The sequence below is a fragment of the Mastigoproctus giganteus genome, chromosome 3 (genome assembly GCF_048544385.1).
Source record: "Mastigoproctus giganteus isolate SK-2022 chromosome 3, ASM4854438v1, whole genome shotgun sequence".
In the NCBI taxonomy this organism is placed as follows: Eukaryota; Metazoa; Arthropoda; class Arachnida; order Uropygi; family Thelyphonidae; genus Mastigoproctus; species Mastigoproctus giganteus.
The window spans coordinates 182,494,238-182,520,328 of NC_143577.1; the positions used below are offsets into that span (position 1 = coordinate 182,494,238).

The 26,091-nt window shown below is 40.6% G+C and overlaps 1 protein-coding gene across 1 annotated transcript in view; it reads left to right on the plus strand.

The window, feature by feature from the left end:
- The window catches only part of LOC150088452 (WD repeat-containing protein 27-like), a 316,886-nt gene that overhangs the window by 28,888 nt on the left and 261,907 nt on the right, over window positions 1-26,091 (plus strand). Inside the window, exon 3 of the mRNA XM_090370163.1 lies at window positions 12,854-12,980. Within this exon, the coding sequence (XP_090226289.1) occupies window positions 12,854-12,980 (127 nt within the window). The remainder of the gene's footprint in view (window positions 1-12,853; window positions 12,981-26,091) is intronic.

The following is a 26,091-nucleotide window of genomic DNA, read 5'->3' on the forward strand; positions in this document are numbered from 1 at the left end:
GTACAAAATATTTATATAGATAATACAGCAAAGGTTAAGAAACAACTATGGAAGCTCTATTGGCAACCCTGCTTTCCTGCATCCGGTTCATTGCTCCAAATTATCCTGTCAGTTAAATCACTTTAATGTTTGATTTCATGATCTGTTATGTCTCCCTGTTATCATCTGTTTATGTCCACTTGTCAATCAGTCATTGATTGTATAATCTTACTGGCTGTTATACAGCTGTTAAAATCTAATATCACGATATATGATGTCAGATTTTACACTGCAGGCCTGAATATATTCTAAAAATGAACAAATTAGGGCTGATGAATGTGTACAGTGAATTAAATTTTATATGCTGTTGGAGCTCTTCTCAATTTTTCCAGACAGATGAACAAACATTTCCACTTGGCAGTTTCATTATATTTCCCACTGGCAAGCCTTTCACTTTGTAGCATAAGAAATCATGCTTGCAGAGTGAAATTAGAACACTACATTTGTTTTGCAGCTTAAAATTCAGAAGCAATACTTGTTAATTTTTACCAGCTGACCAAGGGATATCATGCATAAGGCTTTAACTTTTATTCCTTTATGTCAGCACCATGAAAGAGAGGTACCAGTGTTTCCAGTTTACAAATTAAAGATATTATTTTAATAGCACCAGTGCTCATTACTCATATCCTTTATGGGGGTTCTGAATTTGTCTGTAGAAGTGTGTGTGTGTGTTTGTGGGCCAATCTGCATGTTGTGTGGATTGAAAAATCCAGAATAACTCACAGTAAAAACCTTAACTCTTTTTGCATGCGATCAGTTTACTACAGCTCCATTGAAAAACCCTACTCCTGCCTGAGGATAGTTGACTACAGCCTCAGTTGAAAAGGACTTTAGAAATTCTTCTAACCCTAGGGGCTCACATCTGGTGAGTATGAGCTTGGCAAATGCAAGCTCCTGGCCTGGATATCATCATTCTTCTCTTTCATGGTGATTCCCTTCTATTTCTCTCTCTCTCTCTCCCCCTCTCTCTCTCTCTCTCTCTTTCTCTCTCTCTCTCTCTCTCTCTCTCTCTCTCTCTCTCTCTCTCTCTCTCTCTCTCTCTCTCTCTCTCTCTCACTCACCCACTCACTCAGGGTAACTGAGAAATTTTCTTTTGACTGGTGCAGCAAAAGCCTCAGGCTTCCTTGTAGCATATGGCTAATGATAATAATAACCCAGATCTTTCCAAATGAGTGGCAAACAGCGATGTCTTACCAGCTAGCTGCCACATCATATAAGTTTTGACAGTTTTAGTCCAAGAGGATACTTTGCATTCAAAAATGAATACTCTTAATTATACTGCTAAATGTGAGATTACTCCCCACCCACCTCCAGGCTGCTGTCAGAAATTTAAATTTTCTTCTGTATCAGCATGATATTGTAATATCAGGTGAAGCCAAATGCTGAAGTAACTTACTCATAGGCTATGTTACTAATTAAAGTGTGTTAGTTGTCTGACGACACCAGGTATTCCCCCCCATCTTTGCATTGTATTCTTTGTAGGTGTGACACAGAACTCTGTGGAGGCCAGAGATTTAAAAAGTGTGTGGGGAGTTCTTTGTTATGTATGCTATGTTTTGCTGTTTCTCTGACCATTTAGCCGTTGGGCCCCTATTGGGACCCACCATTGCCCACATTTGCCACGAGGAGGCAGGTTAGGCACCCAGTAGATTATTTAAGTACCCTGGCAGGCCCTGCCACCTAATTTCTTAGGATTTCAGTGGCACAACCTATTAAAAAAAAAAAAAAAAAAACACGGGTGAACACTAGAATTTTGAAAGGCTGAAAGAGGCGTGGGGGGAGGAAACAGGTAGAAGGATGGGGACGATAGCGTAGGCATTCCCAAAGAGGTCAGTGGGGACAAGCCTCACCAGGTGAAGTATGGGGTAGGCAGGGAGGGGAGGCAACAGAGACCCATTTCCTCTCCCTCCCTAACTGGAGGATGGGGTGTTAAAGGGGAACCAGGTTTGAGTACCTGGTTCAGATCACTAAATGGCTTGTTGGCAGCAGAGCTGCTGTACATCTCTGAGGTTACTGTCAGCCTTTTAAAATCTATTATATGATTTGATTTTATTAATAGTGGAAAGAGACACGCCCGTTTTTAAAATTTTTTACAGTGGCCAAAGGAGAATGCCATTCATTTTGAAATGAATATGGAATAATTTTAATTACCTTAGTGTTTTTTGAACACTAAGGCACTCCCGGGTTTTAGAAGGCAAATTTTATGGAAAAAATATTTCATTGCATATATTTTGAAACAAATTCAAATTCATAAGTGCTCACTAACAAAATGACAGTATAGAATAAAGCTCTTATTCATCATAGAACAGCAAAAAAGCTTTACCACTATATCACACTTGTCATTACTGATGCTATGATTCTAAATTTTCACTTTCTTTGAAGAATCATCATCTTCAATGCAGTTCAAGGACATTAATAATCCCACATCCTCGAAGAAAGATCTGAAGATCTGGCAACTGACACCCACAAATTTTTCAGCCATTTGCATACTTGTGAAATTGTTGGTTGTTTCAGTCCTCTTGTTGGGGCCGAGTCATGATTTGATACCTCCATTTGGTCCACTCCTCATGCATGAATGCCTTAATGAGTTTTTAATTTGAAATGTCTAAAGGCTGCAGTTGATTAAGGTTCCCTGAAACCACAGATAACCGTGTATTTAGTACCAACTTTGTAGTTGCCTTCATTATGTGTGATTTAAATTGGTCATACACTAAAAGAACTAGCATTTTCAGAAAGTCTCCTGAGTTTTGACCATTCTTTCTCTAGCAACAGCTGGAAATAAAAATATCACTGTGTGCATATGATACACCTTGGTACCATGAGACACAATGGAATTTTAGGCAACATTTTACAAGAAAAAAATGTCCCTTGTGTCCTAGAAAATACAGTATGCCTTGCTTAATGACAGGGTTAGGTTCCTCAAAAATAGGTTGTTAAGTGATATCTTTAAGTGAATGGTGATTTCCCATATACCCTATGTTATAATGAGAGATGCATTTCTTTAAAAAAAAAAATTAAGTTGTAAACTTTAAATATAACAGTTTTCTAGAGCATAATACAACAATAGGGAAAGACATAATTTTCCAATTTTGCATAAATGACATAATAATCTGCCTAGCTATATAACAGCATAATAATAAAATAAAATTGAAACTCCATGGATTGTTATTTTATTTAATGAGGGCCCATAACCATGGGAAAAAGGAATAATCATTTTTTTAAATCTTAGTCAATCACAGATATGAAACTTCTCTCTGTTGTATGAGTAGATGGCTGGCTGAGGCCATTAGCATATGAATCTATTATCTACACTTCTTCTGTTTGTTCAATAGTTGCTAACATTCATATACTTTTAACAAGGAGAACAATTTTACATCTACATGTCCTTGGTTGTTATTATTTTTTTGTGGCTGCAGTATTAGCATTTCTTTGACCTTGTTTTGCATCCTTGGATTTTCAATTTCAATGAGTTCTTCAATAGTTAAATTTTCATTTGATTCAAGTAAATCAATAAAATGAGCCTCCCAACATTATCCAAGCCAAACTTTTTTTTGGAGTCTCAACTTTTTTTTTTTGTATTCCTTGGCTTCCACTCCAAGGTAATTTTGAAAACAACCAAACCATAGTTTTTGTTGAGCTCCAGTCATGTTTGGTGCCTTAACAGGATCTAGAAAAGTTGAGCAGATGAGCTGAGAGGTGGCAACTGAAGTTTAATATTGACAAATGCAAAGTACTGCATATGGGTAGCAGTAACCACAGAGTAACATACCAACTGTGCCATACTAAACTAAGGGTAGTGAAAAAGACCTGGGGGTAATTGTGCAGTCAGATATGAAGTTTTCTGAGCAGTGCAGACAGGCTGCAAGAGTAGGTCATGGTGTCTTGTCAATGATATATAAGAATTTTGCTAGCAGGGATAAGGAGGTAATCATCTCCTTGTATAAGGCAGTGGTCAGCCCACACCTTGAGTACTGCATACAGGTCTGCAGGCCTCATTTTGGGAAGGATGTGGAGCTGCTGGAGCGAGTGTGGGGAAGAGCGGTGGGATTCGTGAGGGGAACGGGAGGTTTGCTTTTATGAAGAAGGGCTTAAGTTCTGCAAATTGCAGGATCTTCGGACTGGGTGCCTGCTGGGTGATCTGATTGAGGTATATGAGGCCTTGAATGGTTTGAGCAGACTCAGTGCTGACGAGATCCTTCCTCTTGCTGAGATTCTCCACCTGAGGGGACATAAGTTCGAATTGGGGAGATAGTTGTAGAATGGATGTGTGAAGATTTTGCCTTTAGCCGGCAGGTGGTTAGGTGCTGGAACAGGCTTCTATCTGTCGTTGTGGAGGTTGACAGCTTGAATAAATTGAAGGCTAAACTAGACAAACTTTTGGAGTGAATGGATAGGTGAAATGGGAAGGGGTTTTTTTTTTTTTTTTGCTGATGCTCTATAAGCTTGCTTTCTTGCATCATATGCCTCTACTAATGCTACTGCTAACTTCCTTCCATGGAGCTTTTTCCCTTCATGTAGAATACCTTCTATTTACTCTTAAATTTGGGGAGAAATATTGCAACAAGATTTATTTTTAATCAGCTTGGAAGGCTGCTGTTTAGTAGTAGTATACTTCTTATATTTCTTGGAATTATTTTACGGCGTTTTTATAATGAGGCACAGACCAAATATTGGTGGTAGTTTTCAAATTAGCATTAGCAAGGGCACATGATGCAAGAAAGCAAGCTTAAATAGCATCAGCCAAAAAAAAAAAAAAAAAAAAAAATACACCGACCCTTCTAATTTCACCAAATGTTCATCCACTTGCTCCAAATGTTTGTCCAGTTCTGCCCTGAATCTGTGTAAGCTCTCAACTTCCACAACGACAGATGAAAATTTGTTTCAGCATTCAACCACCAGCAAACGTCTGCACATCTATCCTACAACTGTCTTTCCTCAATTTGAATTTATGCCCTCTCAGGCAATTATTCTGAGCAAGAGGAAGAATCCCATCAGCATTGAGCATGCTCAAACCATTCAAGGAATACACCTCAATCCAACACCATACACCTCAATCAGATCGCCCCGCAGGTGCCTAGTTTACAGACACTGCAATTTGAAAAACTTAAGCCTTTCTTCGTAAGAGCAACCCTTTGTCTCATTCACTAATCTTGTTGACCTTCTCTGTACTCGTTCCAACAGCTCTACATCCTTCTTAAAATCTTAAAATGAGGCTTCCAGACCTGTATGCAGCACTCAAGGTGTGGCCTGACCATTGCCTTATACAAGGGGATAATGATCTCCTTGTCCCTGCTAGAAAAATTCCTATATATCATTGACAATGCACCATGAGCTACTCTTGCAGCCCGTCTGCACTGCTCAGAGAACATTGTATCTGCCTGCACAATCACCCCCAGGTCCCTTTCATTCTCTACCATTGTCAGTGTAGTACCACACAGTTGACACTTTACTCTGGGGTTACTGCTTCTCATATGCAGTACTTTACATTTGTCAATGTTAAACTTCAGTTTCCACCTCTCAGGCCATCTGCTCAACTTTTCTAGATCCTGTTGCAGCAGCATACTGTCATTAGTGTGATTAACAACCCTGCCGAACTTTGTATTGTGTGCAAACTTGGACGTTAAGCCTGATATACCATCATCAATATCATTGATGAATACAGAAAACAACAATGGACCCTACACTGAACCCTGGGGGGACTCCACTAATAACATTAGGCCACAAAGAGCAGTGTCCATTGACTGTCACTCTCTGTCTTCTCCCACTCAACCACCCCTTTATTCATAGCAGCAATTTGTCTCCAATGCCACACTGCTCCAATTTGTGCAGCAGTCTTCCATGTGCAACAGTATCAAAAGTCTTTCTAAGATCCAAATATATGATATCAGAATTATTCTTTGCATCCAGTTCCTTTGTGACTACACCATAGTATCCAATCAAATTGGGCAGACAAGACTTCCCCTTCACAAATCCATGCTAGGCAGCTCCGTAGCCAGGTGGGCAGGAGCAGCAGTGCATAGCACACGCTTCTTGATTAGGCCAGGGTTCAAGCCCATGACCACCAAATACGGAGGATGCAGAAAGGTCAGTGAATGACCACCGCATATCCCCAGAGCAATATGGCCTTAGTTGCTAATGCTGCTAAAAACCAAATAACAACAACAAACCCATGCTGTGTCCGAGCTATAACTGAAGTCTTGTCTAGATCTTGCAATGTTTCTTTAACCGGTGCCTCCATTAATTTCCCTGGAACAGAAGTTAAACTAACAAGTTTATAATTACCTTTCTCCCGCCTTGATCCTCCTTTGTGGATTGGGATCATATTTGCACATCTCCAGTTCGTGGGTACCTCCCATGAGTCCAAGGAAGCTCTCGTAATTATGGCTAAGAGTTTTCTTACTTCCTTTGCTGCCTCCTTTAATATAACTGGATAGATTCCATCTGTCTCAGGTGCCTTTCTTATATTTATCTTCAACAATTTCTCTTTCACTTTATTCTCAATTATTACAAGATTATCTAGCTTACTGCCAGAGTTTAATACACCTCTGGCATTCCCCTCCCTGAATAACTCCTCCTGTGTGAATGTAGATGCAAAATATTCATTTAGTTTGTTAGCTACCTGAGCAGGATCATCAACAGTTGAACCATCGATATCAAGTGGACCAATCTCTGATTCATCCCCTTCCTTCTAGAGTTTACATAAGTAAAGAACTCTTTGCTGTTTTTCTTTGCATCCTTTGCCAAAGATTTTTCGTAATCTGCCTTTGCCTGCCTGACCTCCTTTGTGACTTGGTTACAGACCAGTTTATATCTATTATAGGCTTTTGTGTCACCTGTTAATTTATATGTATCCGATGCATATTTTTTCTCTGCGACATGTCTAATTAGTTTATCTGACATCCATTTAGGCCTAAATCTCGAATCTTGAATGCTTCCAATTTTGAATTTGCTGTTGGTAACATCATCAGTTGGGTGCATCCGTAGCCAGGTGGGCAGGAGCAGCAGTGCGTAGCACAGCACACGCTTCTTGAATAGACTGGGATTTGAGCCCTGTGAACACCAAATACGGAGGATGCGGAAAGCTCAGGGAGCGACCACCACATATCCCCGGAGCAATATGGTCTCCATTGCTAATACCCCTAAAATCCAAATAACAAACAACAACGTCATCAGTTGGTCTCACCGTATAGAATTTAAATACTGTCTCAGAGTCACCTTTACAGAAGCATAAACCCTTCCCTTTATCCCTGATGGTAGTTACATCTTTGAGTAAATCCCACAAGCACGCTGTGATCACTGCCACCTAGTGGTTTGTTTATCTGCAGATTCTTAATGCATTAAGAATCACTGCTGATAATCAGATCAAGGGTGTTACTCCCTCTAATTGCCTCTCCAACATGCTGCTGTAGAAAACAATCATCCGATAAATCTACAAAAGCCTTGCTAGTGTGTGAGTGACCAACCCACAAATTCCAAAAACCCACAAATTCCACAAACTCTGGGAAATTAAAATCCCCCATTATAAGATATGAGTAATTACAGACCAGTTAGTTTAACTTCTGTTCCTGGTAAAATAATGCAGTCACTGGTTAAAGATGCATTGCAGGATCATCTAGACAAGACTGCAGCAATAATTCAAACACAGCATGGGTTTGTTAAGGGAAAGTCCTGTCTGACAAATTTGATAGGATATTATGATGTGGTTTCAAAGGAATTGGATGCAAAAAATAATTTTGATATAATATATTTGGATTTCAAAAAAGCTTTTGACACTTGCACATGGAAGACTATTGTACAAATTGCAGCAGAATGGTATTAAGTTTAAGTTGCTACAATGGATAAAAGGATGGTTGAGTGAGAGAAGACAGAGGGTGGTAATTAATGGGTGCTGCTCTTATCAATGATATTGGTGAAGGTATATCAGGCTTAGTGTTGAAGTTTGCAGATGATACAAAGGTTGGCAGGGTTGTTAATGACAGTAATGGCAGTGTGCTACTGCAACAAGATCTAGATAATTTGGGTAGATGGGCTAAGAAGTGGCAACTGAAGTTTAATCTTGACAAATGCAAAGTACTGCATATGGGTAGAAGTAAGCCCAGAGAAACGTGCCAACTGTGTGGTACTACACTTAAGGTGGTAGAAAATGAAAAAAAGACCTGGGAGTAATTGTGCAGTCAAATATGAAGTTTTCTGAGCAATGCAGACAGGCTGCCAGGGCAGGTCATGGGGTTTTGTCAATGATATATTGGAATTTTGCTAGCAGGGAAAAGGAGGTGATTGTCCCTCTGTATAAAGCAATGGTCAGGCCACGCCTTGAGTACTGCGTACAGGTCTGGAGGCCTCATTTTAGGAAGGATGTAGATTTGCTTGAGCGAATCTCTTACCAAGAGAGGCTTAAGTCCTGCAAATTGCAGTCGCTGGAGGCTAGGCACCTGCGTGGTGATCTGATCGAGGTGTATAAGGCCTTGAATGGGTTGAGCATGCTGAATTCTGATGGGATCCTTCCACTTGTTCAGATTACGAACCTAAGGGGGCATAAATTCAAATTAAGAAAAGACAGATGTAGAATAGATGTGCAGAAATTTGCCTTTAGCCTGCAAGTGGTTAATTGCTGGAACAAACTTCCATCTGTCATTGTGGAAGTTGATAGGTTAAATAAATTTTAGGAGGAACTGGACAGGCATTTGGAGGGAATGGTGTGATTTTTTTTTTTTTTTTTTTGGCTGATGCTGCATAAGCTGATACCCTTGCTTTCTTGCATTATATGCCACTACTACTACTACTACACTGTGATTTACTGGCCCACTCTATTTCTCTGCACAATTGCTCATTATACTCGTCAGATTCATTAGGCCTATAACACACACCTACTCTAATTTTTCGTTTCCCAGTGCTTATGGCACACCAAACAGACTCAACATTGCATTGTCCACCAACATCAATTGGATGCACTTCCTTAGATTTTATGTGTTTCTTAACTAACAGCATAACTCCTCCTCCCTTCCTGTGCTGTCTATTCTTTCTGTACACATTGTGCTCCCTAAATTCCAATTCTGCAGTACTTATGTCTGTGTGACACCACATCTCTGATATCCCAACAATATCTGCCTTTGATGACTTGACTAGCACTTCAAGCTCATCAAATTTATTAACTATACTCATAGCATTGGTGTACATGCAAGTATACACGCACCTGTTTCTACTCTTAGTTACCCTAATGCAGCCCATGTATTTACTTGTTCCACTATGACTCCCAGCAGTCCTGGAAATCCCCATTGCCTTGCTTTCCAGGCTGCTGCTGCTCAATTGCATTTCAATAGAAGCAGTGCAAGAATCACTTTCACCTCTGCCAACGGCTACTGTTAATCTATTAGTCTCTGTATCCCTCCAAGCTAGCAGTTTTCCGACCCAACTAACTCTGCCTCGATAGCTTCAGCAAATATTCTTGCACCCTTTCTATTTAAGTGTATCCCCTCCTTGTAGAAGCAGTTTCTCCTGTTAACAAGCACCGAGCAGGCTGAGAGAAATTCTACCCATTGAGCCTTGCACAATCTCTCCAGGGCTGAACTGATCGACAAGGCTCTGATTATATACTGCCTCCTATCGTGTCTGTGCAGAATTGCAGACACTTTCAAATTCAACCCTAACTCTGCTTTTTTTCAACATTGACCTGTACTTGTTAAGTAATTCCACCGGTCTCTTACTCTTAATATCACATGTGCCAACGTGTACAACAATATCACCCTTTGTGCCCTTAAAAGATGATATTTGCTCTACAATGTCATCAACCTTTGCCCCTGGCAGACATATCCTGTACCTGTCCCACCTATCACAAATGTCATTATAATGAAATATCGTTAAGTGAACTGTAGTTATGTGAGGTATATTATATACAAATTTTTGAAGATTAAATGCACAAGGCATAATATGATATGGCTTTAAATTAACTATATAATATCAGTGTAGATACACCATAATTTACCCAAAAATTAAACTACGTATATAGTGTGAAAGGCATTGTTTTTAATTGTATCTTATATTGTGACTACCTTCACAACGAGATACCAGGTATTGCACTACTTTGAATAAATAACACTTCTCTAGTAGAGAAGACTACTGTTATTTATTCTCTGCGTATACCACCACCCAGATGGCACCGTTTCAAAGCTGTTGACCTATCATTGGTTGGTGGGCAGGTACCCAGATAATGCAAACATTACATAGTTTAATTTATGGGTAAACTATGCAAGGCATAATATGATATAGGATACAATTAAAAACAATGCCTTTCACACTACATACGTAGTTTAATTTATGGGTAAACTATGGTGTATCTACACCGATATTGTATAGTTAATTTAAACCCATATTATATTATGCTTGTGCATTTAGTCTTCAAATATTGTATCGTTCTGTACACCACTTGGCATCTCTCATATTGTGGAACCACTTCGCAACTGTGATGCCATGTTTGCATTATCTGGGTACCTACCCACTGATGATAGGCTAACAGAAACAATGCCGTCTGGGTGGTGGTATCCACAGAGAATAAATAACAGTAGTCTTCTCTACTAGAGAAGCGTTACTTATTCAAAGTAGTGCAATACCTGGTATCTCATGAAGGTAGCCACAATATGAGATACATTTAAAAACTATTCCTTTCACACTACGTCCGTAGCTTAATTTATGGGTAAACTATGGTGTATCTACACCGATATTATATAATTATATACAAATGACCACATATCGGAATTATCATTAGCATTTCTACTGCAAGCATTTAATTGGATTTCTCGAGAGAAGTTTCATGGTTGGTGTTAATGCTATTAATTTTCTGACATTTTGATGTCTTCATCTAATGAGAAGTGACATCCTCGTAAGTGTCTTTTAGCGGTCAAAAAAAAAATTATAATCACATGGAGCCTGGTGATTTAGGAGAATAGAATTATACCTCAAATTTCATTTATTTTATCTGATTCACTGTAGAATGGACAGTGTGGGGATGAGCATTATCATGCTGTAGGCACACATACTTGAAAACAGAATACCACAGAATTTCTTTTGAATTGCTGGTTTTAATTAGTTCTGAAGCATATCACAATATTTGTCACTTGTGACAAATACTGTGATAATCATACTTCTGAACCTCTCTTTGGATGATGTCCCCAAATCACTCCTTTATGATTCCAGAATACCATAAGTATGTAATGGTTTACCCAGATTGTAATGGTGTACCCAGACACGTAATGGTGTACCCAGATTCATCTCTAGTCACTGTGTATTCTAAGGAGGCATCTTCTTTGCCCACATTAGCATTAGCAGTGGCAAATGATGTAAGAAAGCAAGCATCATCCAAAAAAAAAAACCTCCCATTTCATCTATTCATTCCTTCCAATAGTTTGCCTAGTTTTTCCTCAAATTTCTTAAGGCTGTCAACTTCCACAACAGCAGATGAGGGCTTGTTCCAACAATCACCACCCATTGGGTAAATTCAAACTTCTGCACATCTGTTCTGCAGCTGTCCTTCTTCAATTTGAATTTGTGCCCCCTCGTGTGGTTTTGGCGACGGGAGAAGTCCGTCAGCGTTGAGCTTAAGCACCTCAGTCAGATCACCTCACAGGTGCTTGGTCTCTAGACGTTGCAATTTGCAAAATTGGGGCCTTTCTTGGTTGGAGCACCCCTTTGTTCTACTTACCAATCTCGCTGCCCTTCTCTGTGCTTGTTCTAGCGGCTCTACATCCTTCCAAGAATGAGGCCTCCAGACCTACGTTGTCCAAGAAGTACAGAATATGCACAAAATCTTTGTTCTTATGTTCTGGTATTAAGCACTGAGGAACCCATCAATCACAGTTCAAAAGTGACTCTTTGATAACCATATTATACACTGAGCCAACATAAAATGTCGAGAGATGGTTGAGCGGCAGAACACAGAGGCTGCTTATAAATGGACACCGCTCTTCTTGGACTAATGTTATTAATAAAATTCCTCAAGTATTCCCTTACTGTTTTCAGTATTTATTAACAATATTGATGAAAGTTGCAAAAAACTATCTGAAAATAATACAAAGGTTGGTACCATAGTTAAAGGCAAGAATCAAGGTATACTACAGCAACAAGACCTAGAAAAATTAGGCAGATGAGCTGAGAAGTGGCAACTGAAATTTAATGTTGATAAATGCAAGAAGGAAGTTTTAAAATTGACTCAGTTTTTTGAATGTTCAGAAGATGAATACTGAATGCATTATTGTAAGACATGTTCCAACAGGAGAAAAATTTCAGTAATTTAATGCAAGCAGAAATCATAATATTAAGAAACACTTTCCACACACTGAACAAATTACAGTATTATAGAAGAAACTACAAACATAATTTACTGTAGTTTTTCAAAAACAGTTATATCACTGTCTTCAGAGAGGGTAAAGCTTTTTCCTACATGGGTTTTGCTTCCTGATGTTGCTGAAAGAAAGCAAGTCCTGCTTTCTCACCTGAGCGAGTGTAAATTAAATTTTATTTCTTGCAAGTTCTTGAGTCAACCACTCAAGGAACTTGCTATCTACAAGTTCCTTGAGTGGTTGAGATACTACATATTTGGAAAACTGAAATTCCACTGTAATTGCTTTTAGTTTTCTTAATTGATAATTTAATTAATTTCATTAATTTCCTTAATTGATAAAAAGTGTGTTTTGTCTTCTGTTTTGTCTTCAGTACTGAATTATTGATGATCATTATATGAAAAAATAACTATTTAATAAGAGCTTCAAAGAAGTGGAATTTTAATAACAGAAAGCTAAATTCTCCTAATTTAATTATACAGGTGGCTGTTCTTAAAGGTCATCACACATCTGTTACTGCTGTGACATTATCTCATCAACAGCAAGGTAGACTACTTTGTTCATGCTCAGATGATAATGTTATTTTATGGGATCTTTTGCAAAATGAAGGTATTTTAAAATGTATTCTATTCTGTAATTTTAAAACCTTTTTTAAAATGTCTTATCATTCAAAGAATTTTACAAAGATTTTCAAAAGAAATAAGGTTACAGAAGTCAGTGAAACATCTGTCAACTATTATAATTATTTCCACTTATTTACTTAGAATATACAGGGAATTTTTAATTAAGACCATTCCTTTTGGGAAGGAGGGACTTCAGAAGGTAGATTTGTGGTGAAAATACTTAATCAGCAAGTGTTGTCAAACAATTTTTGTGCTACAGTGGAATAAATGTTGCCAATAAGTGTTTTATTCATATTTTCAATTTTAGTACACAATTTGAACTTCCGCTTAGTCTTTTTCAGACTAAATTTGCATGGTATAGGTGAAGATCATATAGAATTCGTCCATCAGAACATTCAAGTAAGGAAAAAGAGGTATTATCAGGAAAGGTAGTATTCAGCTATGATTTCTAACTGTATCTGGTGTATGATTTGAGGTGGTGACAATGGACAAAAAAGTAAAAGACATTCAGATGTTCGTTATTGACTAAATTGTCTTAGTTAAGTGTTTTGCAACCATTTTTCAGACATGGACCACATGCATGCCTATTTTTAAATACAATGATTTGTACTTGACATATGTTGGGTTCTTGTAGGCATGCATATATTTCTCATCACTTAACAAGATTGTTACCAACTGCAAAAAAAGCTCTATTTTATTGCCAAATCCCACAAACCACTTTAATAAGATATAAGAAGCACAAGTGGTCCACTGACTGCTGGTTGGAAGTACTACCCTAGTTTACCTTTCTTGGTAGCAATGGTAGTCAAATGATTTGTTATTAGCATTAGTAGAGGTATATGATACAAGAAAGGAAGTTTATATACAGCATCAGCCAAAAAAAAAAAAAAAACTTCCCATTTCACCATCTATTTGCTCCAAACATTTGTCCAGTACTTTCTTGAATTTATTTAAGCTATCAACTTTTGCAACAACAGATGGAAGCTTGTCCAGCAATCAACCACCCGCTGGCTAAAGACAAAGTTGAGTTGAAGACGCATTTGAGGTGACAACTTGTCATGTGATGCAGAATGAGGTGACAGTTGCTGATCACGTGATATGAGCGTGGTGTTACTGAAACTGCAGTGTTGCCATGTGTTTTACTAAGAACTATAGTTGATAATGTAGAGTAACTGACTAATATGAGACCCCAACTGTAATTCCAAAACAATAGCCAATCGAAAAATTTAATGTGATTTTTGTGTTTGACAGCATAAAATTAGTCAAGATTTGATAATTTCGGTTTTCTTAACATTTTACATGTTCACTAGTGTGATCAGCAGCCCTAGTCCATGTAAATTTGTTTTTTCTTTTATATATACATATATATATATATATATATATATACACACACACACCATATCGTAGTAGTAGGAGAGGCATGTGATGCAAGAAAGCAAGCTTATGTAGTATCAGCCAAAAACACACATCCTTTCCCTCTAAAAGTTTGTCCAGGTCATCTTTGAATTTATTTTAGCTATCAACTTCCACAACAACAGATGAAAATTTGTTTCAGCAATCAGCTACCTGCTGGTTAAAGGAAAATTTCCACACATCCATTCTGCAACTGTCTTTACTCAGTTTGAATTTATTCCCCCTCAGGTTCGTAATCTGAGCAAGAGGAAAAATCCCATCAGCATTGAGCCTGCTCAAACCATTCAGGGCCTTATACACCTCAATCAGATCACCTCATGGGTGCCCAGTCTCCAGATGCTACAATTTGCAGAACTTAAGCCTTTCTTGGTAATAGGACCCCTTCTTTCCCCCTCATCAATCTCATTGCCTTCTCTGTACTCGTTCCAGCAGCTCTACATCCTTCCTAAAATGTCATCTCTAGACCTATATACAGTACTCAAGGCGTGGCTTGATCATTGCCTTATACAAAGGGATAATCACCTCCTTATCGCAGCTAGCAAAATTCCTGTATATCATCGACAATATCCCATGACCTACTCTGGCAGCCTGTCTGCATTGCTCAGAAAACTTTGTCTGACAGCACAATTACTCCCAGGTCTTTTTCATTTTATACCACACTCAGTGTAGTACTACACAGTTTGTACATTTCTCTGGGGTTACTTCTACCCATATGCAGTACTTTGCATTTGTGAAACTTCAACTTGAGTTTCCACCTCTCAGCCCATCTACTCAGCTTTTCCAGGTCCTATTGCAGTAGTGTACTGTCATTACTGTCATTAACAACCCTGCCAACCTTTTTATCGTCTGCAAGCTTGGACATTCAGCCTGATATACCTTCATCAATATCATTGATAAATATAGATAACAACAATGGGCCCAACACCAAACATTGGATGACTCCACTTATAACATTAATCCATGAAGAGCCATGTCCATCGATTACTACTCCCTATCATCTTCCACTCAACCATCCCTTTACCATAACAGCAACTTGGCCTTAACATCATACTGCTCCAATTTTTACAGCAGTCTTTCATGTGCAACAGTATCAAAAGCATTCTTGAAATCCAAGTATACACCGATGAGCCAAAACATTATGACCATCGAAGCAACTGCAGGTGAACTACTGCATTTGCGCAGGTTAGGACTCAATATAAAAAAAACCTGATACTGAGCTCCATTAATCAGTGTTACCCTTGTTCTTCAAATGGGAAAGGCAGCGGACTTAAGAGAGTTTGACAAAGGGCAAATTGTAATGGTCAGTGCATATCTGAAACGACATGGCTGGTGTGATGCTCGCAGTCAGCCGTGGTTAGTACCTACCAAAAGTGGTTCGAGGAGGGAAAATCTACGAACTGCCAGTGAGGTGTTGGACGACCAGGGCTCATTGATGCTCACGGTGAGCGAAGGCTCTCCCGGATGGTACTTGGCAACAGAAGGGTGACTGTGGTGCAACTTGCTGGTAATTGGAATGGTGGTGACGGAAGTAATGTGTCACAACACACAGTTCATTGAACCCTGCTGAAAATGGGGCTGCATAGCCTCAGACTGCTCAGAGCACCCATGCTAACCACAGTTCATCAGCGAAGTGCCTAAAATGGGCACGCGAGCATCGAAACTGGACCTTGAGTGATTGGAAGAAGGTCGTCTGGTCCGATGAATCACATTTCCTGTTGAACCATGTGGATGGCTGGGTACATGTGCGTTATTTACCTGGGGAAGTGATCACACCTGGATGCACTGTGGGATGAAAACAAGCTGCTGGTGGCCGGTGTCATGCTTTGGGCGATGTTCTGCTGAGATAACCTGGGTCCATTCATCCGTGTCTGGGCGCTCTGACATCTACCACCTAGTCACCCCACAAATCCTAATACAGGAAATATATACAAGGAACCTGTCAGGAGCATTGCCAGATCAGGAACCTCAGGCTGTGGTACAGCCGAAGTACTCACCGAAATCGAAGACCGGGATTAACAAAAACTGGGTTGTTAAGATTGTGCTGGCTGCCTGGCAAACACTGAAACAGCAATCCAGGATCTACATAGAATGGGGAAGTCATAGCTTCTGGGAGCATGTGGCCGTGCCCAAATGCTATAGATGCTGTTGATATGGCCACACCTCCCATCACAGGTGGCAGCACCCAGGTTGCTGCCACCTGTGGCCACCGCTCAGAAAAAGGGCATGAATATAACAACTGTCCGAACAGGGCTAAACCACCGACCTGCTTAAACTGCAAAGAACTCAAGCTGGAGCATAATCACTCAATCAGAGACCCCAAATGCCTTACCTACCTCAAAACAAAGAGTCTTTTTCAACAAAGAATAAATTATGGGGACTAGGCCTAAACACTACAATATAGCCCTGCTAAAAATCATGCAAGTCAATGCACAACGAGCTCGAGCAACTTCGAAAGAAAGCCAACGAGGAAAACACAGACATACTGATCTTTCAGGAACCATACATGCATGTTAAAAAAGTACGAGGTTATCCAGCCAATTACAAGATCATCCAAACTGACGAAGACACCCCCTGGGCGGCCATCATTATCCAAAATCCAGCCATTACAGTAACGCAAATAGCTCAACTATGCATGGCCTGGGCTGCTTGTGCCCATATTATCTCCCCATTGGGTGCTTTCTTTGTGGTGTCCCTGTACTGCAGGCCAGGGGAGGATATAACCCTCGCAACTAGATATCTCCAGACCTTCTTGGACACATTGCCTAATTAGAGAATTATCATAGGGGCAGATGTAAACTGCCACTCCCCAGCCTGGCACAGCATGACCCCAGACAGGAGAGCCACTAGAAATGTTTGTTATATGGGTTTTATGAGCATTAGCAACTAAGGCCATATTGCTCCAGGATATGCGGTGGTCATTTCCTGACTTTTCCGCATCCTCCGTATTGGTGACGACGGGCTCGAACCCCGGTCTAATCAAGAAGCGTGTGCTACGCACTGCTGCTCCTTCCCACCTGGCTACGGAGGCGCCACCAATAGAAATGGCCAGATCATGGAAGATCACTTGGCAAACACTAAATTTCAGATCCTCAACTTGCCACACCAACTGCCAACTTTCTGTAACACTCTGTGGAAGGCCACAATAGATGTATCACTCGCAACTGCGAACGTCACCCAATACATTAAACACTGGACGGTCCAAGACTCCTGGACCACGTCCAACCACAGAGTGATTACATACCAAATACAGAACCAACTCAGTAGAACCCCGATGACAAAAACATTACTAAACTGCTTCGCAGTTAATAAGGCAAATTGGGAAACTTTCAGGGAAAAACTCACTGCTGAGGTTGGGGAGCACTACCCGACTGCGAGCCGACCCAGAGAGGCAAATGACCTGCAAAGAAAAGTAACTGAAATCATCACAAAAGCTAGCGAACAGGCAATGAAAAGGAAAATCCCAAAGCCAGGCGTCATGCCCTGATGGACCCCCGACATTGAAAATCTGAGAAATGAAGTAATGAGACGACAAAAGGACTTCCAACGGGCCCAGCGATCTTGGCCGGCCGCTGAGGTCGCAGCCACGATGGACAGGTATAAAGATTCAAGGAATCGATACCCAAAATTAATAAAGGACACCAAGCACAAAACTTGGGAAAATCTTGTTTCCACAGCAGGGAATGCTAACCCCTGGGGTAGTGGTTTATAAAGTAGCAACTAACAGATACCCCAGAGGAGAAGTCATAGAAGCAACAATGACCCTGCTGGGTTTCCTGACCACTACGTGGGATGACTCGGTGACCAATATCCTAAACACCATCTTCCTGGAACAGGTAACTCCTACCCTCCAGGAACAACTGCGGATCTGTCAAGAAAATGACTCGTACTTCACTGACCAACAAGAAACACCCTTCACTGTGGATGAGCTTCATGCGGCCGGCATGCAAATCAGAAGCAAAAAATGCCCCGGCCCAGACCTAATTGAACCGGAAATTGTGAAGAAAATGATGGAATACACCCCGGATCTGTTACTCGTGCTATATAAGACCATTCCAAGAAGGAACGTTTCCTAATGACTGGAAAATTGCCACATCAAACTTAAATTGAAAAATCCATCAAGGCAGCCAGAAAAACCAGTCTTGCCGTCCGATCGCCTTACTCCCAGTTGTAAGCAAACTATTTGAGAGTATGCTGCACAAGAGGCTCCTCCACTATTACGAAGGCGCAGACCTAACAACCACAATGCAATTTGGATTCAAACCTGGCCTATCCACGATCGAAGCTCTCAAGACACTGCTGGATAAAGTAGAAGCCTGTACTACCAAATATTTTCTTGTTATCAGTATTGACTTCACAGGGACGTTTGATGCCATCTGGTGGCCGAGCGTCCTCGCGAGACTTAGGCGAGCTGGAGTGCCTCTAAACCTATATAACACAATGAGGAGTTACCTAACACAGAGAACGATCAAAGTACATGCACCGTATAGGAAGCTAACCCGACAAATCCACAGGGGGTGCCCACAGGGCTCTGTCCTAGGACCCCTGTTATGGAATATGATTTTAGATGAATTCCTGGCCCCTGATATTGGTGAAGTCGGTGCCCAGGCTTTCGCCGATGATTTACTGACTGTTGCTGCTAACTCACGAGCGCAGATCGAAGAAAAGCCAACCACGTGATAGGAATTTTGCAAAACTGGGCTACAATCCATTGCCTATGGATTTCGTCAAGTAGACCTGCTCGGTACTCCTGAAGGCCAGACTCAACCTTGCCAGACCACCGCAAGTGAAAATCCAAGGCACCACAATAAAACTTGCTACAGAAATCAAATATCTTGGAATCATCATTGACAAATATCTGTCTTTCCAGCCCCATCTAAAGTACATTAAACAAAAGATATAGAAATATTCTGCATTGGTCACAATAGTGACCAGGAGGGACTGGGGGCTAAACAAGCAGACCCTGTCCCTCTACTACAAATCTATCTTCATTCCGGTCATCACATATGCTTCACCAGTTTGGTACAAAAAGGTAACCACAGTGGTAAATAGAAGAACCTTGGACAGTATCCAGCTGTCAATATTTCTGACAATCACACGAGCTGTCTCCACAGTCAGCACACACGCACGCACTCCAGGTTCTGGCCGGAGTCCTCCTGCTGGACTTGGAAATCATTAGATGCACCCTGACATATAATATGGCAAAAGAAATACCGTGTACTATCCTGAACTTCATGTTGGATCTGGTTAACAACAGGAAACTTGGAAAAACCAGACTGCTCGACCACCTCCGACAGGAATGGCAGGATCGGTGGACAGAATCCACTAAAGGGGAGATCACCAAGAAGTTCCTCCCGAGCGTAAACAGAGTCTTTCCAAAACCCCTGAGTTGGTTCCAACCAGGGCTGCACATCACCTTTCTGCTCACAGGGCACGGGCCATTTAATGCAAAACTATCTAGCTTCCGAATCACTGAGGATCCCCTTTGCCTCTGTGGTCGCGAGGAGACATGGCAACATCTCATGTATGACTACAACCACTATGAAGACCTGCGATGCATGCTCACCACTGCTATCACCTACTTCCCGCAGAACATGGAACAGCATCTTCTTGACTCGGAACATGAATACAAAGTCCTTACCATCTTTGCTAGAAGGCAAGCACTTATAGCAAACCATCATGCTCAGCACCCGGAAGCTGATGATGAATCTCAAAACTAGGACTGGAGAAAACTGGAATACACAAGAAAACTGTACCAAATAACCTACAACCACGAACATGACCGTCATTTAGCCTTGTTCACGAGGGAACTGATAACCAGGAAGACCTACGTCTGAACCAGAGACAAACTGACACAGGACTTGACATGAACTGGATACAACTTATTCGCACTGGACCACTAGCTGGATGACTAAACCAAATGACCAACACACAAACTAAGAAAATGATATCACCAGGACCCAAGGCAGCATCCTCGCAACATGCACAATAGGTGACCTGAACAGCCTACATGACCAACCATAGGACGAGACTGCTCATGTATGACCTTGCAACTGGGATTTGACTCCTGCATTGAAAAAGATCACCAAAGAAGATCCGGTTCAGATTTCTTGGACTCTCACGTGCTCTCAACTGTCAATGCCTGACAGCAATCTGTACCGGGCTCCCTTGCCTGGTACCTTTACTCACTTTCCCCTGGCGGGGAGGAGGAGACAGTCTTGTCTCCTCTCCTCCCCTGCCAACCCTTATTCTGCTCCTGGTGGGGCACGGGCCTGCCTCACTGAAAATCCTGGGATCAGCTTCTCTATCATCCCCATACTTCTGTCTTTTCCCCCCAGCCTTCAGTCTCCCCCCTACTCTGCCTGATATGCCACCGTATAACCCCAGACAAACTGCAAAAACTTAACTTCATCCAAATTAAACCGCATAAATCTCAATTGGCTTTTCTAATTCCAGCGCTCACCCCTACCGAGGTTTTTTTTTTTTTTTTTAGGCCCTAGTCACTGAAATCTCAGGAAACTAGGTGGCAGGGGCTGCCAGAGTAATTTTTCATTCTGTGTATCTGGTCTGCCTCCACGAGGCCAAGTGTGGGCAACTTTGGGCCTTAGTAGGGGTTCAGCAGCTGAACGGCCAGATGGACAACGATACACAACACTACACATATACAAAATCCACACACTTTTAAGTCTCTAGCCTTCCCAGTGAACTGGTACACCTACAATGAAAGCAATGCGGAGATGGGGGGAACCCCTGGTGCCATTAGACAATACACTACACTTTACTTTACCTAAACATCTGTCTGTGCGGGTAGCACAGTGGTATCGTCACCATCCTCCCCCCACCAGGTGGAAAAGATCCGCGTTCAAATCCCATTGATGACGCAAGGAACTTTATGGGTTTATTTCACTCAGTGGCTGAGTTAGTCGGTCTCAGGCATAGATAGCAAGGTTTTTCCCCCAGAAACGGGTTTTTTGTCCAGCAAAATAGACAAGTTGACCATAGAACACATACAATTAACAGACATAAGATACACAGCACAGCAGATGAATTTCATTATTTGGGTGGCCTAAAAATTTTTTTTTTTTTTTTTACCTAAACATCGATGTATAGTTTTGGTGCTCTGTTATTTGTTGTGCCGTTTATTGGTTTCAAGTGTCACATTTTGATTTATTTTGTGTCCATCAAGATCCTCTTCTCAAGTTGTGTCCACAGACATCAACTTCATGAAGATTGGCCAAGCTAATTGAAAGTTATGGTCATTTTTATTAGTGTTGATCTTGCTGAGTCACAACGTGATTTTCCATTGTATATTAAGATGAATTTTATTAAAGCCAATAGTACCACAAATATTGCCTAAATATTGATGATAGTAATTATCGGAAATAGTAATTGAACAGTTCTACAGCCACATATAACTTTCATGATGAATTTTGGATATTTTACTAGCTTTCCTCGTCTGATTTTAGTATGCTGCATAATAAACAAAGGCCTTTGTTCTCAATGTACACCACGCGGTCAAGCCCTGATTGGTCTGATCCTGTTTGAGTGACCATTAGTGTCAGTTGGTAGCTAAGTACCTCAAAATATCTATATCCAGAATATTTATGGATACTAAATTTATTTGACTTAATATATGATTAATAGAAGTTATTAATTTCACTACATTTAAGATATTGAGAACATATATATATATATATATATATATATATATATACAGTGCTTTTTTTGTAAAAAAATAGGTGCCGGTACACATTCTTTGCTATCAAGAAAAATTCCATGCCGGCACAAGTGACACGGCTGGCACATAGTGGGTGTCAGCCATGCCAGCTGCTTCCATCTGTTAAGGAGATCACGTGACACGAATGCTGGGCGGAGTCAGCATCTGTCAATCACGGCTGTATCACTAGCAGTCGGAACGCTGTACCCAATACTGAATCTCGACCATTAATTTTATTAACACACAGTTTATTAAGCATAAATTTATTATACAAGTATATAAAAAATAAGTCAAAGGTGAGTCTTATTTAATGAATAAAAAATAATAAGTAAAATGTAAAAATAAGTACAGAGTAAAAAAATAAGTAAAAATAATTTCATAATGAAGTTTTGGTCGAGATTCAGAAACGCGTACCCCTTCCAGACTGATAGAAGTTGACACGCACTGCGTGCCAGCCATGTCACACGCTGTTAAAAAAAGGTGCCGGTATGCCATACTGTTGCGTACCATCACAAAAAAAGCCCTGTATATATGTATATAATAATATGTGCAGTGCTGTGATCCCAATGGCTCCCCAGTACGAATGCTAAACTGATTGAAGTGTATAAAGCCTTGAATATTTTGAGCATGCTCAATGCTGATGGGATCTTCCTCTTGCTCAGAATAATTGCCTGAGAGGGCATAAATTCAAATTGAGGAAAGACGGTTGTAGAATAGATGTGCAGAAGTTTGCCTTTAGCTAGCGGATGGTTGATTGGTGGAACAAACTTCCATCTGTCGTTATAGAAGTTGATAGCTTAAATAGATTCAAGGCAGAACTTGACAAACATTTGGAGCGAGTGGATGGGTGAAATAAGGGTTTTTTTTTTTTTTTTTTTAGCTGATGCTAGCTTTCTTGTCATGTACCTTTGCTAATGCTAAGCTCAACATCCAGTATCTTTGATATCTAAGGTTAAGCCTTTCCCCCCCCCACCCAGCAAACTCCGGGTCAACAATTATACAGGAGACTCTGAACTAAACATTGCACCCTACAGCAAAGCAACTCAGCAGCTGCCCTTCAGAACCTTTCATCCCGCAGATTTTCATCCCATGGATTTCATCCTGCTGCATAAATAAATTTAAAAAAATCATCTCAGCACCATTATTCAATTCTGGGTATGGGAACACAAGAACCAGAGGAGATGCAAGACAGTCAACAAAGCCAGCCCGAGGGTTCCCAGACATCTACCAACAAGCGAGCGGTGAACCCCCCCCACCCTGGACAAACCAGAAGAACAGGACGAAACCAAACAAGAAGCCACCGGCAAGAGGAGAAACAAGAGGTGCACTAGTGAAAAACCAGACAGGGAAATGAGAGGAGCAATAGTAAAGCAAGAGATAGACAGGAACCAAACAAAACCACTGAAGAGCAAAAACAAGGCGAAAAACTTCCACCTTGGATCCCGCATTGCCACAGGGAACAGTCCTTGAGAAAGTGCTCACCCTGGAAGCCACTTTAGAAAACATAATGAAAGATAACAGTAACAGGATTTCTTCAACTTTACGAGCAGACAGTCCTTCAATGTCTAGGAAATAAACTCATACACCGACCATTGAACAAAATTTACTGTAACTAAAATTTTTACAAATAGTATAAAAATATAATATAAAACAAATTATTTACAATAAACTAATGACTGTACATTACGGAATACTAAAAACCATAATAAAAGATCATTTACAATAAAATAAGCTAAAATATAAAATTAAAAGCACTAAAAACCTGGAGCTTTCGAGAGCGTCAGCTCTCTTCTTCAACAGTAATATAACTTTCTGCAACATCTCCTTAAATAGCAGGTTCACGGTACTTCCACACGTGGTATTTCTCCACGTGGTTCAATCGGCACATGGTCAGAACCGGAAGCGGAAATGTCTCAGGTATGTGGCAAAGAAAATCGTTCATCCGAATTTAATACAATTGTTTCAAAAATTGTATGAATACGCATGCCTCTATCTCTATTCATGGTATTCTTACTGGATGAACCAATCCGTAAACCCTCGAGCCATTTACGCTCCCAGTATCCATGTGCATGATCCAAAATAATAGCGTCCTCCGGGGAGATTTGATGCTGCTTCTCCCAAAAATGCTCGGCCACGGCAGACTTACTGTAATCAGCTGTTCTTGTGGCATTTAAATGTTCCCCCAGGCGATCCCTAAGCCGTCGTTTTGTTTCCCCCACATAACACTCCACACAATCCGGGCATTCTATTCTATAAATAACTCCACTACTGAGATCTTTTGGTATACGGTCTTTGACCTGAGACACAGCTGTGCACAGCCTCCGCCCAGGAAGCTGTACACAGCGTGTCTTATAACCCCGTAAAATTCTTGCCAGATGCTCAGTAAGGCCTGGATAGTAGGGGATGTATGCGGTGGCTACCGGGACGAACGACTCCCTACGCTTGGACACTCCTCTACTATATCTATCCAGGATCCTCTGGGGGTATCCGCACTTTCTAAGTTCTGCCGTGACACGATTAATTTATTTCCCTTTATCCTCAGAAGTGGTACAGTGTGATCTTACTCTGTCAAATAAAGCTTTTGCTACACTATTCTTGTATTGTCCAGCTTTTGCTGAATTATAGTGGGTGTATTGACCTCTACACATGGGTTTTTTAAAAACTGACGTCTTAAGCCTAGAACCCACCCTAGAGACCAATACTTCCAAAAACGACAGAGTACCGCCAGTTTCCACCTCTGAGGTGAATTGTATAAATTGGGAGAAGCTATTAAGCCAGCAAGCGGCATCATCCTCCCTCCCCTTCTGGACCAGGGCAAAAGTATTGTCAACGTATCTTCTCCAATTCCTGATAGGAAACGAACACCCACTAAAAACCCTACTTTCCAACTCCTCCATATTTATATTTTATATTTTAGCTTATTTTATTGTAAACGATCTTTTATTACAGTTTTTAGTATTCCGTAATGTACAGTCATTAGTTTATTGTAAATAATTTGTTTTATATTATATTTTTATACTATTTGTAAAAATTTTAGTTACAGTAAATTTTGTTCAATGGTCGGTGTATGAGTTTATTTCCTAGATATGAGTTTTCCCGACCTCAGAGGCCTCTTTCAGGATAGTCCTTCAATGGACCAAATTAGAAACAATCCTCCTACAAACAAATGTGGAGCACCAGAGGATGCTTGCAGCCCTAGAAGCATATAACACTGCTGATGGTGGCAAACAAATTCTACAGCATGCCCCATCATACGCCCAAGCACTGAGGTACACCCCAAGTGTGAGGGGAAAAAACCAACGACTTGCAAGCACAAAAGAAGAAAACACTCACAAAAACACCAAATATAGTGAATACTGAGACCTACCGGGGATAGCAACCAATCAAGTGAGCAAATCAAAAAAAAAAAGTCATAGACAATATGAAGGAAGACTTTAAAAACACCAGGATAAAGTCTACCCGAAAAACCAGGAACCCAGGGATCGGGATCGTGATCGAGAGCAAGAAGGAGAATGAAGAAATAAAAGCAAATGAGAAAATAACCACATTAGGGCTAAAGTCAGAATTACCAAAAAAGAAAGGCCCATGTATACTAACATTTGATGTAGCGTATGACCTGGATCCGCAGAAATTAACCAATGAGATTTATAGAAAGAACTTACAGAGCCACTTCCCAGAGCTGGAATGCTCTGAGCTGATTTTTTCAAAGTTCAAAATAAAAGCAAAGAACGGGATGGGAATAAATTAGATGGTGGAACTGGCGCCATATGCATGGCAAATCTTAAGCACCCAAAACAGAATTTATATAGAATGAAGCAGCCTGAGATACCAGGAACATATACCCATTCCCAAGTGCTTTTGCTGCTGCAGATATGGCCATACTTGCACACAGAGAGAGCCGACCGGCAGCCACTGCTCTGGCAAAGGGCATGAGTACAGTACCTGCACCAACAAAATCGACACACCAACC